Source organism: Medicago sativa, chromosome 4 (genome assembly GCF_051527215.1).
Source record: "Medicago sativa cultivar Bolivia chromosome 4, Bolivia_mono, whole genome shotgun sequence".
NCBI classification, from domain to species: Eukaryota; Viridiplantae; Streptophyta; class Magnoliopsida; order Fabales; family Fabaceae; genus Medicago; species Medicago sativa.
Genome location: NC_140752.1, coordinates 14,194,398 through 14,211,025, shown reverse-complemented (window position 1 = coordinate 14,211,025; position 16,628 = coordinate 14,194,398). Strand labels below are relative to the sequence as shown.

At 34.8% G+C, this 16,628-nt stretch overlaps 1 protein-coding gene and 2 pseudogenes across 2 annotated transcripts; 2 read left to right on the top strand and 1 right to left on the bottom strand.

Annotated features, from left to right (window-relative positions):
* Positions 1-805: 805 nt before the first annotated feature.
* LOC146926535 (uncharacterized) lies at positions 806-4,223 on the top strand (annotated as a pseudogene).
* Positions 4,224-6,833: 2,610 nt separating this feature from the next.
* Positions 6,834-9,602, top strand: LOC146926534 (uncharacterized). Its single transcript, XM_085758846.1, has 3 exons — positions 6,834-7,137; positions 8,314-8,474; positions 9,195-9,602. Exons 1-3 carry the CDS (start codon positions 6,939-6,941, stop codon positions 9,429-9,431), a joined length of 597 nt encoding a protein of 198 aa, XP_085614972.1. The 5' UTR covers positions 6,834-6,938; the 3' UTR covers positions 9,432-9,602.
* A 2,823-nt stretch (positions 9,603-12,425) lies between these two features.
* Positions 12,426-15,152, bottom strand: LOC146926533 (SKP1-like protein 1A pseudogene; annotated as a pseudogene). The gene has a single exon (XR_015034142.1). The product of XR_015034142.1 is annotated as an SKP1-like protein 1A pseudogene (transcript).
* Between the last annotated feature and the right edge of the window lie 1,476 nt (positions 15,153-16,628).

The following is a 16,628-nucleotide window of genomic DNA, read 5'->3' as shown; positions in this document are numbered from 1 at the left end:
AGGAAGTATGTGAGGGTATTTATAGGTAGAAATGGGAACCTAGGTCGTATCTAACATAAATGTGGTAAAAAAAACGTGTGAAAGTGGTAAAAAAATGTGTGGATTGAATGTTGAAAAGCTAACCAAAGTTGGACAAACGTTTGTTCTTCACCGGCCAAGTAGTGTGAGTTAACTCGCGCTAGTGCTAAGTGGCGCGTGACTTAAGTCACACTCTTAATACACTAGCGCATGTTAAGTCACGTAGCGTTACTTAACATAAGTACAGAATACACTAGCGCATGTTAACATGTGTAGGGGCATTTTGGACTTTTACTTTGGGAATGAGCAAAACTGTTTGGGTAAAGAGCAGAATTCAAACTATATCACTAAGAAACATGTTGTGGGGCAGCTCTGACAGCATACCCCTGCAAATCTGGTGAGCATCACATATAAGACCATCTCCAATGGGGTTATTGAAAGGGTGTTGAAGGCTATTGAACCATTGGAAGCTTGCTTGTTGAAGATGACATGGAGGAGTTGGATGATGAAGAGATTCAACAAGTTGAATCCTGCACAGCTGAGACACGCGGCGCGTTGTGATTGTGTGAAAAATGGCGTGTGCGTTACACGCGCCGACAGGACGCGTCACAGGTCAGGGGAACGCGGAGAGAGAAAGTGGTTGGGAAGATTAGGACAGGTGGCGCGTTTTTACTGGCTGGCAGGATTTTTATTATCTTCATATTTTACACTCAATTATTTCATTGGAAATAATTTTTTTTTTTACCAAAATTCGTGATTTTTTTTTCTCTATAAATAGAGACTTGGATCATTTGATTTGGACACAGAAAAAAAATCAAGTTTTTCACTCTCTTAATCTTATTACTAGCCTTTCTTTTGAAGTTTTAGTCTTTGATTAGTGAAATGGATCCCAACAACAATCAATTCAACACCCAAAATTCTTCTGATTACACATTTAACTACCAAAATCCCAACAATTATCAACACCCAAATCAATTTCCCAACCAACATCCTCAAAACCCAAATCAATTTCCAAACCAACATCCTCAAAACCCAAATCAATTTCTCAACCAAAATCCTCAAAACATGCCTAATTTTGGTTTTGCCTCAAATTTCAATCACCCATCCTCTGTTCCAAACAACTTTCATCCATATAGATCTATGATGGGATATCCATCTCAAACACCCCCATTTAATGGTTATATGCCGATGATGAATGAAAATTTTCAGAGTCTTGGTGAATATCCTGAATTTTCATCACAAATAAATCGTGGTGGAATGACAAGATCTAATGAAGTCACTCCAGAGGATACAACTCCTAAGAGCAAGAAAAACCAGCAACCATCATGGAACACTGAACAAAATTTGGTGTTAATTAGTGGGTGGATAAAATATGGAACATCCAGTGTTGTCAGGAGAAACCAGACAGGTGAAGCATATTGGGGTAAAATTGCTGAGTATTGTAATGACCATTGCTCATTCGATTCTCCACGCGATGTCATTGCATGCCAAAACCGTTTTAATTATATGAGCAAATTAATAAATAAATGGGTTGGTGCTTATGATACCGCTAAGCATCAGCAAGCAAGCGGTTGGTCAGAAGATGATGTGTTGGCAAAAGCCCAAGAAATATATGCATGTGGGAAGAATGTTCAATTTACTTTAAAGGAAGAATGGCGCGCTCTCCGTGATCAACCTCGTTATGGCAGTCAAGTGGGAGGAAATGTTGGCTCAGGAAGTAGTGGATCTAAGAGATCTCACGAGGACTCTGTAGGATCTAGTGCTCGTCCAATGGATAGGGAGGCAGCTAAAAAAAAGGAAAAAAGAAAAGCAAGGACGCTGGCTTGAAGGAGGTGGAAAAGGAGTGGGTTCAATTCAAAGAAATGAAGGTGCAAGAGATGGAACACTTTAAAGAGTACACCGATAAAATGACAGAGTACACCGCAGTGCAACAAGAGAAAAACAGATTGAAGAAAATGAAAATGTACATAAAGTTAAGTTCCGAAGAGCATCTCGATGACAGGAAAAAAGATCTGTTGGAAAACTTGGTGCGTGAACTGTTTGGAAATTAATTTCACTGTAATATTTGTTTGTATTCGGTCAAAATTGTCAATGTTGTCTAGTCCCCCAGTGTTTACTTTAAATAATTGTCAGTGTTGTCTAGTCCTCAGTGATAGTCCCTATTGTTGTCTAGTCCCCCGTGACTTATTTCACAAACTATTTGCTTTAATAATTATGCATACTATATGCCCATTACTAACTGTGTGCCCATTCTATGGTCTTCCTCACTATTTGCTTTAATAATTATGCATACTATTTGCCCCGTGACTTATTTCACAAACTTTAATTTCACATACTATTCTATGGTCTTCCTCACTGTGTGCCCATTACTAATTGTCCACCACTGTCCACCACACACTATTTGCCCATTAATAATTATACGTGACTTTAATTATACGTGACTTTAATTGTCAGTGTTGTCTAGTCCCCTGTGACTTATTTGCTATAATAATTCACATACTATTTGCCACTAATAATTATCTCCACTATCTCCACTATTTGTCAGTGTTGCTTTAAATAAACCATCACTGACTTTAACTATTATCTCCACTATTTGTCAGTGTTGCTTCACCATCCGTGACTTTAATAATTATATCATCCGTGACTTTAACTATTTGCTTATATATAGGGACTCATACCTACTTCTAATATCACAAATCTCATTCATATCTACTACCAATATCACAAATTGCATTCAGATCTACTTCCAATATCTCAAATTGCATTCATATCTACTTCCAATATCATCAAAAACTATCAATGGATCCTTTTGGTTTTGATATGGAAGCCTACTTCCAAAAACGTGATGCTGAAGACACTTATATCGTCAACCGATTTATTCAGCGTCGAAAAAAACTAGAGGAAGGTAGTGGATCAGGTAGTGGATCTCGTACAAGAAAATATTTAAATAGAGATCATGCAGCAGCTAACCAAAGACTCATTGACGACTACTTTGCCAATGAGCCTACATATGACGATGCAATGTTTCGTCGTCGGTTCCGGATGCAAAAACACGTTTTCCTTCGAATCGTTGGAGACCTTTCAAGTAGTGATAACTACTTCACCCAGCGAGTTGATGCCACCAACAAAGAAGGTATATCACCATTAGCAAAATGTACCACAGCAATGCGAATGTTAGCATATGGTGTGGCAGCAGATGCGGTCGATGAATACATCAAAATAGGAAGTAGTACAGCATTGGAGTGCTTACTTAGATTCTGCAAAGGAATCATACGACTGTATGACCAAGTGTACTTGAGAGCACCAACCCAAGATGACCTGCAAAGAATACTACATGTTAGTGAAATACGGGGATTCCAAGGGATGATCGGGAGTATTGACTGTTTGCACTGGGAGTGGAAAAATTGTCCTAAAGCATGGGAAGGTCAATTTACCAGGGGGGGATAAGGGAACCACCACAGTTATTCTTGAAGCAGTTGCATCTCATGATCTATGGATCTGGCATGCCTTTTTTGGATGTCCGGGAACGTTGAACGATATAAACGTTCTAGACCGGTCACCAGTGTTTGATGATGTGGAACGGAGAAAAACTCCAAGGGTGAATTTCTTTGTGAATCAACGTCCCTATAATATGACATACTATCTAGCTGATGGTATCTACCCTTCTTATCCAACTTTCATCAAATCAATTAGACTTCCTCAAAGTGAACCCGATAAGTTATTTGCAAAACATCAAGAGGGATGTCGGAAGGACATCAAACGTGCTTTTGGAGTGCTTCAAGCTCGATTTAAAATCATCCGTGAACCAGCTCGCTTGTGGGACATAACCGATTTAGGTATCATCATGAGGTCATGCATCATATTACATAATATGATTGTTGAGGATGAACGAGATACATATGCTCAACGTTGGACCGATTTTGAGCAATCTGAGAGAAGTGAATCTAGTACACCGCAACCATACTCGACCGAGGTGTTACCCACTTTTGCAAATCATGTGCGTGCTAGATCCGAGTTGCGTGATCCAAATGTTCATCACGCATTGCAAGCAGATCTAGTGAAGCACATATGGACAAAGTTTGGAATGTTTCGTAATTGAAGATCATTTGTATCGTACTAAATAAATTACGTGTGTGTTGTGTGCTTGTTTGTTGTCTTTCATTTTAAGCTATTTATGTGTCGCGTGCTTAGTTTGCTGTATTGCATTTCAAGTTAAAAAAATAAAAAAATTATTTAAATAAATATTGTTTTTAAAAAAAAAAATTGTATTATTTTAATTTAATTATAATCGATAATTATAATTTTATGTAATTATAAAAACAAAAATTAAATAAGAATAAGAAATAAAAAGTGGTGGGGTAGGGTGTTGAATGAAAACCATTGGAGAGGTAAAAATTGAATGGATGTTAAATTAAGAGAGAGAAAATGATCTGGAGTGTTGGGAATTGAAAAAGTGGGTGTTGAAGATTGTTGAATTAAATTTACCATTGGAGGCAAACATGATTCCGAACACATGAAATTAATTTTGATATGTTTCGGTGATGGTGCTTAAAATTGATCTTAACTAAAGCAAAAATAAAATTTGTAGCTTTTGACACCAAATATAATTTTTACATTTAAATTTATTGTTCAACTCATTTTAAATAAATGCATCAAAACATAAGTTACTTTACATTAAATTCATTTTTAACTAAACTTACATTTTACAAAAAGCAATTTATTCAAAATAAATTTGTCCACTCCAAAACCAAAGAACAATTCTTACATGTCATAACTTAGATTCAGGGAACATGATAGCAACTACAGTGGAAACTCTATAAATTAAAAATGTCAGAACCGGAGAAATTTATTAATTTAGAGAGTTATTAATTTATCGATAAATTAATAATTATTAATTTAAAGAGTTTTTAAGTAATTATATTGTACATACCAAACAAAAAGGCAAATTATGCCTCTTAGAATTACGTTGCAGCGAACCTTGGGACTCAACGTAAATTAGTAACTAATGTGTTCATATGCATTGGAAATCAATAATGACTTTTGAAGTACAGTAAATGTAAACAAGAGGAACAAATGTGTTCAATGTATTCTTAATATATTTTTTTCAGTTTCTATAAATTATTAATTTAAGATTTTCTTGGGACCGAAAATTATAAAGGGATCTTCCGAAAAATTATTATCTTATTATTTTATCCAAGTTTTTCAATGTTTTACATTGGCCCAAATCGGAACCGGACAAATTTATTATTTTAGAGAGTTTATTAATTTACAGAGTATTAAATTAAAGAGTTTCTACTGTAATAAAAGTTGACAAGTGGCTTCTATGAAAATTCTAGGGTTGAATGCACATTAAAGCCCTGTCATTTGAGCGAATTCTGGCCTACCCTTTGTAAAAAATTATTTTGGGATTTCAACCTTATTATTTAAAGATTCTTTAGTTTTACACTTTCGTGGCATTTAACCGTACAAAAGAATCGATGCAAATTGAAATTATTTCAAATGACAAGGGCAAAAGTATCTTTAATTTTGGAAATTTGCTCGAATGTCTAAAATAGAATAATCTTTAATTACATGGTCGAAATTCAAAAAAGAAAAAATTACATGAGATAAACCAAAATTCGGTCAAATAACACGGGACAAAATGCATTTAATTTAACCTAAAATTTTATTTACAACAATACTTTTTCTTTAATTTAATTAACTTTTTTAAGGGATCCTTTAATTTATTTTATTCTTACATCTTGCTAGAGAGAGAGAGAGAGAGGAGTACATCTTGTGTGGGATTAACAACAAAACATATAGACACAACAAGGAGTGTGTCTCTGTGTACTTTTGGAAGAGAAAATGAAGGGTAAAGATCTTCTCCATTTATGAACACCACTCTCTCCCCTTCACCATCTCCAACAACCTTTGTTTCTCCTAGGTTGTCCAAAACTTTTTCCAACATCCCCGTTCTTTCTTCTTCCAAACTCATATGCATTTAACTTCCCAGCGACGACAAAAGTGAAAGTGATTGTCAAAAAAAAAAAAAGTGACTGTCAAAACAAAAACAATAATCTTAAAATGATTTTTCATAACAAATTTAGGGTGAGTTTTATTTTTTGTATTTGTAACTTTTTCTTTCTAAACGTATCCATATTTCATAAAATTTTACGTTATATACTGGTACTTTGCTACTACACCAGTCTCATTTATAAGAGAAAATTAATGTTTTAGATTAATTTAAAACTAGAGAGGGTGTTTGTGATATTCAATGAAACTTCGAGGGAGGTGAGTGCAATTTTCCCTAGATTAATTTAATAAAGGATGTATCTAGAACTAGATACATCGTTAATTCAATAAATCTAAAATGTAAACTTTCTCTTATAAATAAAACTGGAAGGAGTATTTGGCAAATGTATGCTCCTACTGATTTTCAAAAAATATTGTATATATTTTGTTGTTTATTTTCAAAAAATATATATATAAATTTTATTTAATTAAAATAAGTAGGAGCAAAGTGGTAAGAAACTTGAGTCTCTACTTGACCAGGGGTTCGATTCATGACGCATCAGGTTGGTAGGGGAGTCTATTCTACACATCTAGTACCTTAAAATTTTGATTGGAGATGTCGAGTCTCCTTTCTTGTGATCTTAAAGCGTTGAATCTGTTGTTTCTTCTGCGCCCTCGACTCACCAACAAGATTCATGATAAAAAGTTAACACAGATGGCTTGACTAAAAATATTCGCTTTACAAGATTTTTCTATTAATTTTCCTTCAAACAAAAAAAAAGTTTTTCTTTTAATTTAATTAAATAAAAACACATTTCTTTTATTTTATTACATCTTGTGTGGAAACTGGAAAGTGTTGGTAAGTGTGGGATTAACAACAAAACACATAGACACAACAACAAGAAGAGTGTGTGTTTTGGAAGAGAAAAATGAACACCACCAGTCTCTCCCCTTCACCATCTCCAACGACCTTTGCTTCTCCTAGGTTGTCCAAAACCTTTTCCAACATCCTCGTTCCTTCTTTTTCCAAACCAATATGCATTCAACTTCCCAGCTGCAACAAAAGGGGTTTTCAGACCACTGGACTTCGCTGTAACAATACCTTCTTCCCTGGTGGACCCCCCTCTGGTACAAAATTTTTGTTTTATTTAACTCTCTTTTGTTGGTTTTAATGTAATGACGTGTTCTTGAATTCCATGAAGAAGGTTGTTAACATCAAATTATTTTTGTTTTTTTTATCGTTAATGTTGTATCTAGTTCTTGAATTGTTATCATATTGTATTATTTTCTCTATAATTTCATTTCGGGTGGTGGGTGGGATTGATTATTATATTATTTCACATTTCTGAATAGTAGTATATGTTTATAACTTTAGGATGAACAATTGAATTCAGGGAACTTATTGGGAATTATTATTTCCCTATTGGGAATTATTATAAGAATGTCGATCATTAATGCAATCATATGTGTCGGTGTGTGTGGGTGTCAGACACGATACATATCCGACACCGGGACACGCCTAATCCGAGGAGTATATGTGTTTCATAGCCGGTGAGACATTCTGGTCATGATTCAATCAGTTCAATCAGTGGGTGAACCGGTTGACAAATATAAAAGAAAAAAAGTATTAAAGTAAATAAATAAAAATAAAACATTCAACCGCAGTTCAGCCAGTTCAGACTTCATTGAGACCGATTTGGATTGTTAGGGAGCACTGCTGACGATCCTTGTTCACTACAGGAGCTCTAATGATGGAATAAAGTTGTATGTTGATGAACAATTGCTGGATTCATAATGATTGAGAGAGAATATAGTGATTGAATTCTGATTTTACTTTTCATTTAGCTCAAAAGGTTATATAAAGAGAATTTAGTTACAACCATTTTCACCAAAGATGGAGAATATTCTAACAGACTTGGAAAGCTCAGCTTCTAGAAGCAAATCCCTTTGATTAAGATTAAAATTGCTGACTAAATTTATTTTTTTGATAACCAAGGCAGCAGTACTGTAACATTCAATTGGTTAAACCAGAATGTTACAATCATGGCCAAACCAATCGGCAAACCGATAGATTCCTGGTTGAATCGACCAGTTCAGTCCGGTTTTTAAACCATCGGATTTTCCACAATTTAGTGATGAATGATAATTCATTCTTAAGGATTTGTTTTGCCAAACTTGTAATTACATAGTCGTAAATATGTGGTTTACACGGATGAGACTAATCCCTTTAAAAAACTATCTATCCTTAGATTTTTGTTTTAGGTACTTGATTATGTAGTTTTTTGAAGTATGTGAATCATGTAGGTGATGGTGATAGCAGCAGCAAAAATGTTCTGGATGCATTTTTCTTAGGAAAAGCTCTTGCTGAAACTCTGAATGAGCGCATCGAGTCGACACTTGGTGAGCTCTTGAGTACAGTTGGAAGACTACAAGCTGAACAACAAAAACAAGTACAGGAATTTCAGGTAAGGAACATTTTCAATTGGCATTGTGTTGTCCTGGGTTTATGGTATAAACTATAATAAATCTGCATTGAATCTGTTATCTCATATGGGTTTGCTTCAGGACTTCCTAAACAATATTGTTGTTTACTAACTATATTCGTTGGAAAACTATGACCTGCTTGTAGATTTGAACAAATCGCTATTGTTCAACTCTAGGCTATTTAGTACAAACTATCGTCAAGTTGAGGCTATAGTGGTGCTAGACCATTGTAGCGTTAAGGGATTTAAACAAACTGCTGTTTTTTGCGATCTACAATTGACAATCCAGGTACTGGGGGTTGTCAAATTATCTGAAAAAAAAGGTTCCGAATTTCGGTAGTTATAAAGAATTTTTTTTTTCAGTGTAAAATCAGTTATATATTTCAAAATGGTACATTGGCCTATCCAATTTGAATTCCTGAGTTAATTTTTGCTGCAAGACATATTATTGGGCCATAAAAGTATATGTCGGTGCACTGTATATCAAATGGATATCAAATGTACCATCAACACTTCAGATTCAAGGCATACACATTGCCGACAAGTGTCATTTTTGTGTCTACGTATTAGTGTTAATGTTATCTTGTGTCTGTATACCAATCTAATGGTGCTCTAGTACATAATTTAAAATGACCGCTTATGGGACTATGTTAGATTTAGATGCTCATCTTTTACATGTTCGAAATTATAATTCTTATACAGGAAGAAGTGTTGGATAGAGCCAAAAAAGCAAAGGAAAAAGCAGCGCGTGAAGCTACAGAGGCACAACCACAGGGACTGGTTTCCGAGTCTACAGCTTATACAGAAGTCGTCGTGGATTCATCTACTTCAGGAACTTCGAGTTCTTCAACCGATCCAGTTACTTCCGTACAGTCTACTGATGCATCCGAAATATACATTGAGCCCACTGAAGGGGAGGATCCCACATTAAGTTCATAAGTGATATAATATGCTTCACCTTTCGATATATATTTTTTTAGTATTTTATGTTTACTTCTTCCTTTGGCATGTATATGTAAGTTTTGTTAAAATGTATCACAACTTGGTCCCCGTTTCTTGAAATTGGAATGTGATTATACCTCAATGAATAGGTGTTCACTTATTTGATAACTTTTGTGTGTTTTTCATAATCTTTGAGGTGATTTGTGTTGGGTAATTCTCTTTTTCAGCTTTGATATATTGGTATTGGTATTAGTAAGTGATTGAGGATAAATGCACTCTATTACAAAGTTTCCATGGATTTTATTTTTTTGGCTTTCCTTTGTGATTTGATTTGAGAAAAGGATTGATGCACGGGTGCCTTTTGTTTTAGAAAAACAAAAATCACTTTTTTTTTGAAGGAAAAAAAATCACTTTTGTCATTTTCAAATGTTTGTTTAGGATTTTTAGAAAAATTATTTTATAAAAAAAAATCTATTTTCACTCTAAAATGAAAAGCTATTATTAGGATTAGTTTTTTCCAAAATCTATTTCTTCAAAAACAAGAAGGTAACACATGAACTCATTAAAAAAAAATTTACTGAAAGTTATTTTTTGGATTGTAAATAAACACAAATAGCTTCAGTTTCTTTTTTTTTTTTTTTAAATCGCTATATTTTTTAACATAAAATATATATTTTTTAAAGTTAAAACAAGCGCACCCATAAATTTTGAAGTTTCAGTTTTTTTTTTTTTTCTTTCTCCCTATAAGTCTCTATGAGACTAACACAGTTAGTAGGGACAGTGCATAATTTATGCACGGGCCTGGGTTCAAACCTTGAACACCCAACTTATTCACCTTAAAAAAGTTGAATTTGTAGCCACTAGGCTACTTGACTAACCTTAGTCTATGGGTGTAAACTATTAAATTTTAAATAATAATGATAATTATATATAAAAATATTATATTCAAAAAATTACATTATACTCAAAGAGAAAATATGTTAATGCACAATAATCAGACCATAAGTCATGCTAAGGTTAGTTTGAATCAACAGAATGTTGGCTAGTATCAGAAGAATGTGTTGAGTGAAGCCTTGGGGTTTCAAAGTACAGATTTAGAAAAATATCTTGGTGTCCCTCTCTTGCATAATAATAGTAAAAGAGGTGCTTGTTTATCTTTGATAAAGGTAACACTGAGGCTCAGCAAATGGAAGTTAAATAACTTATCTCTTGTGGGTAGAATTACCCTTTGCCAAATTTGTAATTCAGGCTATGCCATCTTATGTCATGCAAACAACCTATCTTCTGAGAGCTCTTTGTGATGATATTAAGAGAAAGTGTAGATATTTTATTTTGAGTGATACTCCATATCACAAAATATGTTATTTAACATCTTGAGGTGCTATCTGTTTACCTAAAAATTATGAGGGTTTGGGGCTTAGATCTGCCCACAATATGAACATGACCTCTATGATGAAAGCAGGTTGGTCTCTTTGTCATAGAAGTAATGATTCGTGGATTAAAACTTAAAATTATCAAATCTAAATATTCGTGTGGTCCAGATATTATGCCTAGAATCAGAAGTAATAGACCTGGTTCTAACTTTTGGCAAGGAGTTTGCAAGGGGTGACAGTGGCAGAATGTAAATGAAAATATCATTTGGGGGGTAGGCAATGGCGCAAGAGTGAATATCTAGACAGATCCTTGGGGGCCTAGTATGGCCAAGATGGATGGGGCAGCAATGAGCAGTTTGTACGTGATTGAGTAGGTCGTATCTGTTAAAGATTATGCTCCAAATGGCGGAGTGGAATGTAGTCAAGCAGACAGCCAATTTTCCTCAGTCAGTGATTGGCTCTATCATTGGTGCTTCTGATGAAATTTTTTTAAATGGTCTAGCTTATAGATTGCTGTACCAGTTGACGAGATGAATTCCAATTCAATCATTCCGCTAATTTGAAGTTGGATCGCGAAAGAATCAAGTTACGGTTGTGGAAGATTGGTCGTGGAATTTTGATGACAAATGTCAACAAGAAAAGGTGAAATATGACTGATGCGACTTGTGTCCGATCCGCTATCTGGAATCTGAGATGTTCCTTCACGTGTTCAGAGACTGTGGACAGGCAATGCTGGTTTGGAAATATTCCAGATAGGTGGATAATGATCCTTTATTCCTAGTTCCACTTTGGAAGAGTGGTTTAGGTACAATTTAACTTCTGATGGGAAATTTTATGGTGCTTGAAATTGAAATATTGCGTTCACTTTTATTCGAGATAGAATTTGGTGCAATAGAAGTGAGTTGTTTTTCAAAGCCATCATTCCAAATCAAGGTAATACCATTTTCCAAGTTTATTACCTTGCTGAAGATCTTAAGAGAGCTAAAGAGGAGGATTTGTTCATGTTCTGGGAGTTCCAAATGTGTCATTCGTTCTGAGCCAGAAATGGTCTGCCCTGGATAAGGGATGGTTACAATTAATTGTGATGCTGCTGTTATGCAATTAAGCAGGTCTGCGGGTGCGGGAGGATTGGCTCGCAATCACAATGGATAATTCTAGTGGGGTTTTGCAGGAAAGATTGGTAAGTGTGGGTTGCTTTGGGGTTTTGCAGGAAAGATTGGTAGGTGTGGGTTGGTTCAGGGTTTGCCAGAAAGATTGGTAGGTGTGGGTTGGTTCAAGCTAAAAGAGTCGGATGCGCTCACTGCAGTTAATCTGGTAACCAAGGAATGCTGCACTCCTCAATATACTGTGTTGGTTACAAGAATTAAATAAATGGCCAAGGCCATTGAGTTTGTTACTTTAGGCATGTTAAGTGCAAACCATGCTGCAGATTGTTTAGCAAAACATGGCTTACCTTTAGGTGCAGATTTTTAGATCTATGACAGTATGCCTAGCTTTCTGTTAAGCTTCCATTTCGAAGATGTAATGTGTTTGGATAATATTCATATAGTTAATCAATCTTCTTAGCAGGGCCCTTGCCCCTTACTATTAAAAAAAAAAAAATCACGCTAAGGTTATGCAGAAAATACAGCTTAACAGAGTACAACTTTAAATAATTAAAGCAGTCAAGTACACCCTAAAACACAGAGACATCCACACACCCAAAACCAGAGAAGTTCAACATCAAATGAACGCCACTTTCTATGGGATTTACAACTATCTATATAGAAAGCTTCACAGCAAAACTGATATCTACTCTGACTATACACGCAGCAGCATTTCCTGAGAGACACTGCACCGACATCAATACTTGACAGTAACCATTCAAAATGTTACATCAAAGAGACACACCATGCCTATCATATATTGCTATGTATACACCCTTCATGATAAATTCTGATTTCAAACCACCCCTGTTCATCCTCTCATGTGCAATTATAATTGGTCAAAAAGGAACCTACTAGACAAGTTGGCTCCTCGATTCATAACTCAAGAACGAATAAGCCATTAGAACCAATTTGATTGGTTGATGATGACGGTGGTCACATAAGGTCAGCTCAGCACCATCACCACACCAGACCACACTGCTATATAATTTATTTCCTACAAGCGATCAGTTTAGAATGTTTTCTCTTTGCAAGTTTAATTTCCTGAAAATAATTTCTTGAAAATTTTCAAAGGCAAGTTGTTTTAAAACTGTATGCATCACTATCAACTACCTTTTAGCCTAGTTTCCACGTCAATCTCACCTAAAACAAAAACTTCGATTAATTGCAAAGAATTTCAAAACAAAAACATGAACAACCAATCAATTCATCCAAAACAACTACAGCAACAACAACAAATCCAAAAAGAAATTCTAAGGTAATAAGGGAATAAATTTTGGATATGCTAGTATCAAGAGCAACCCATATAACCTCCTAAACATACTGCCAGCGTCATATTTAATCATTAACAATAGCAGTGCAGTAGTCATAACCTCAATATCAATAGCAAGTCATAATCACATGATTAGCTCTTTCACTGACTTCAAAATCAGTAAGAAAAATCGTTACAACAACCTTAATCCAAAACAGAATAAGAACAAACTGATACCACACTTTTAAATGAAAACAGAACAAGGAAATGAAAAGATACACACTGTTTCAATATCAATTCCAAACAGAATACGGAAAACTTCAAAATGACAATTGTCGCATAAGTTTGTAACGATAACCAGAGAAAAAGAATTAATCAGAAAACTAGAATCAATTTCAACCAATGAAAAGATACACAAACTGTGAGAGAGCAGAATGATACAACCAAATGAAAAGATACACAAACTGTTTCAATTTTCAATATTAATTCCAAATAGAATTAGGAAAACTTCATATATCCCTTCCTATAATTGAACCGATGCACAAAACAGTCAACACGGCATCAAATATGCACATCAGAGAAACATAAAATAAGTTTTGAACACAACATAAAATCAAGAATTAGAGAGAAAGAGTTATAATTCTCTCAACCAATCAGTAGTCCATCAAAAACCAGATCTTAATGGACCGAGTTACATGCTTTACTCCAAATTTTGAAATCTCCATGGTACAACTATTCGGCTTGTTGTAGACTTGTAGTCATCTTGGTCATTGTTTTCATTCAATCAATAATAGTGCTACAGGTTTTGATATTGTTTAGTATAGTTTATAACATCTAGGTTGAGGAACCTGCAGGCAGTATAATGTTAACCCGCCTTCAATAAACATTTTTTGGAGACACCTGCTTAGGGCCGTTGAGGATCCCAAATCCCGGGGACCCCAAGGCGTCCCAAATAAGACGCTAACTTTAAAATCACTATGAAATACTACAATTCCCAACAATCTAACAATTCGACAAACTGATACGGTTCTTGATATTGTTTAGTGTAGTTTATAACATTGTCTATATAAATTTATTTGGTGGAATTTCAATAAAATTCAATCAAATATATAATAACGAACAAAACACAAATTTAATCTCTAGACTATCTCTATGCATTGGAGACTAAATTGACATATTTCATTCAACAATCATTCAAAAGCCCATTGATTTTCCTTACGAATCTCTTCCTCTTCCTCCGGAGAGAAATCATTCGCAATCTTAAAAGCCTGACGAATCTGCTCCGATGTCTTACCACGTATAATCCCAGCTACAGTGTTACAAGTAAGCTCCAGCAAGCTCTTAATATCCAAGTAATTCGCAGCACGAACGAGTTCAAACAGCGTAATATTATCAATCTTAACAAATTCAGCATCCCACTTTTCAAGCTCATCCTCCTTACTCACTTCTTTCTCTGCAGCCTTAGGAACATCTTCACCGGATTTCTTTTCTTCGGTACTCGAAACCTTTTTACGATACACAAGACCATCCGACTTCCAAGGCTTTTCTTCTTCAGCAAACGCAGCAGCTTCAACATGTTTCTTGCAATACTCAATTACCATAGCTAGAATCTCGCTGGTTACGTTTGAGATAGGGATTCCAGTGTCGTCCACGCAATTGTCCTCGATCATGTACTTGATTGTTTGTGATTCTAATGCTACGGCTTCGTCGATTTCGAAGGTGTCGCCGTCGGAACTTACCAGGGTGATCTTCTTTGATTGTTGTTGCTTACCCAATTTGATCATCTTCTGCTTTTGAGTGATCTTCTTTGTCGATGTTGATGATGATGCCATGATAGTGAATTGGGTTTTGATGATTTTGGGATTTTGAAAAGTGAAAACCCTAACCCTCGATTTCTTTCTTTTCCGAACGTTAGAAAATAGCGAGAGAGAGAGAGTGAGAAAGAAATAGTGACAAAGAATGAGCGTGTGGACTGTTTATATAGGGGTCTCCTACGTGTCGAGCAAGTATTGTTTTTAGATTTGATTTTGAATTATTTTTTTTTTTATTTTGGGATATGATTGGGTTTTTTTGGTTAAAATTTAAAGGATTAATTAAGTTTGGCTTAATTGCATGTTTGGTCCCTTATGTTTATTTTAGTTTTCAAGTTGGTCCCTTATGTTTTGAAAGTTTCAAGTTGGTCCCATACGTTTATTTTAGTTTTCAAGTTGGTCCCTTACGTTTTGAAAGTTTCAAGTTAGTCCCTTATGTTTATTTTAGTTTTCAAGTTGGTCCCTTATGTTTATTTTAGTTTTCAAGTTGGTCCCTTATGTTTTGGACCGACTTGAAAACTAAAATAAACATAAGGGACCAACTTGAAAACTAAAATAAACATAAGGGACCAACTTGAAACTTTCAAAACGTAAGGGACCAACTTGAAAACTTTTAAAACGTAAGGGACCAACTTGAAACTTTCAAAACGTAAGGGACCAACTTGAAAACTAAAATAAACATAAGGGATCAAACATGCAATTAAGCCATTAAGTTTTTAGTCCCTATAAATATTCACAGTTTTGTTTTTAGTCCCTACAAAATAAAATCACACTTTTTAGTCCCGGTGACATTTTCCTTAAGCATTTTAGGGACCAAAAAGGTTGATGGAAATTTTTGATAGGGACTAAATATGCTGATGGAAAATTTTTATAGGGACTAAAACTGTTAATGGAACATTTTATAGGGATTAAAAAGTGTGATTTTATTTTGTAGGAACTAAAAACAAAATTCTGAATATTTACAAGGACCATTTAATTAATTAACCCAAATTTAAAAAGAATGGATGTTCTTCCTCTAAAAAAAATTATTTGAGAATAAATCAGTTTCTTCAAAACAAAACAAAAAATAAAAATGGTGAAGGTAGGTATAATTTAGACCTAGGGAAGTTTGGATCCAACTTGGACCAAGCATTGATCAGATGGGATATACATAGTTTAATTGATCACTCAATCTCTTAATTTAATTATTTGTTTTACAATGGTCTCGTGGCTAAAAATGTTTCATGAATTTGAGTTTTGATTTTATGAGTATTTTTTTTTCATGAAGATGAAGGAGAAAAGTAGAGAAGAATATTAAGAAAAGAAGAAAATTTAGGTGTTGGTGGTTCATAGGGGTGTCTAAAGAATGGTTTAGTCAGGTTGTATGCGACCCGAACCCGATTCTCACATTAGATCAAGTCAATTTTCAGGCTTAAATCTATCCATGAACCTGAGACAAGATCGAGTTTATCCTGAGACAAGTTTATTGAATACTTAGATTTGAATCTAAATTTGGTCCTGTCTTAGGATTGTTCCGTCCTTGTTTTTCTTTGGACCAGGTAAGACCCGTCTTATTGTGTTTAAACTAGGACGAGTTGTGAGACATGGTCAGGCTTTCTACACCCCTATTGGTT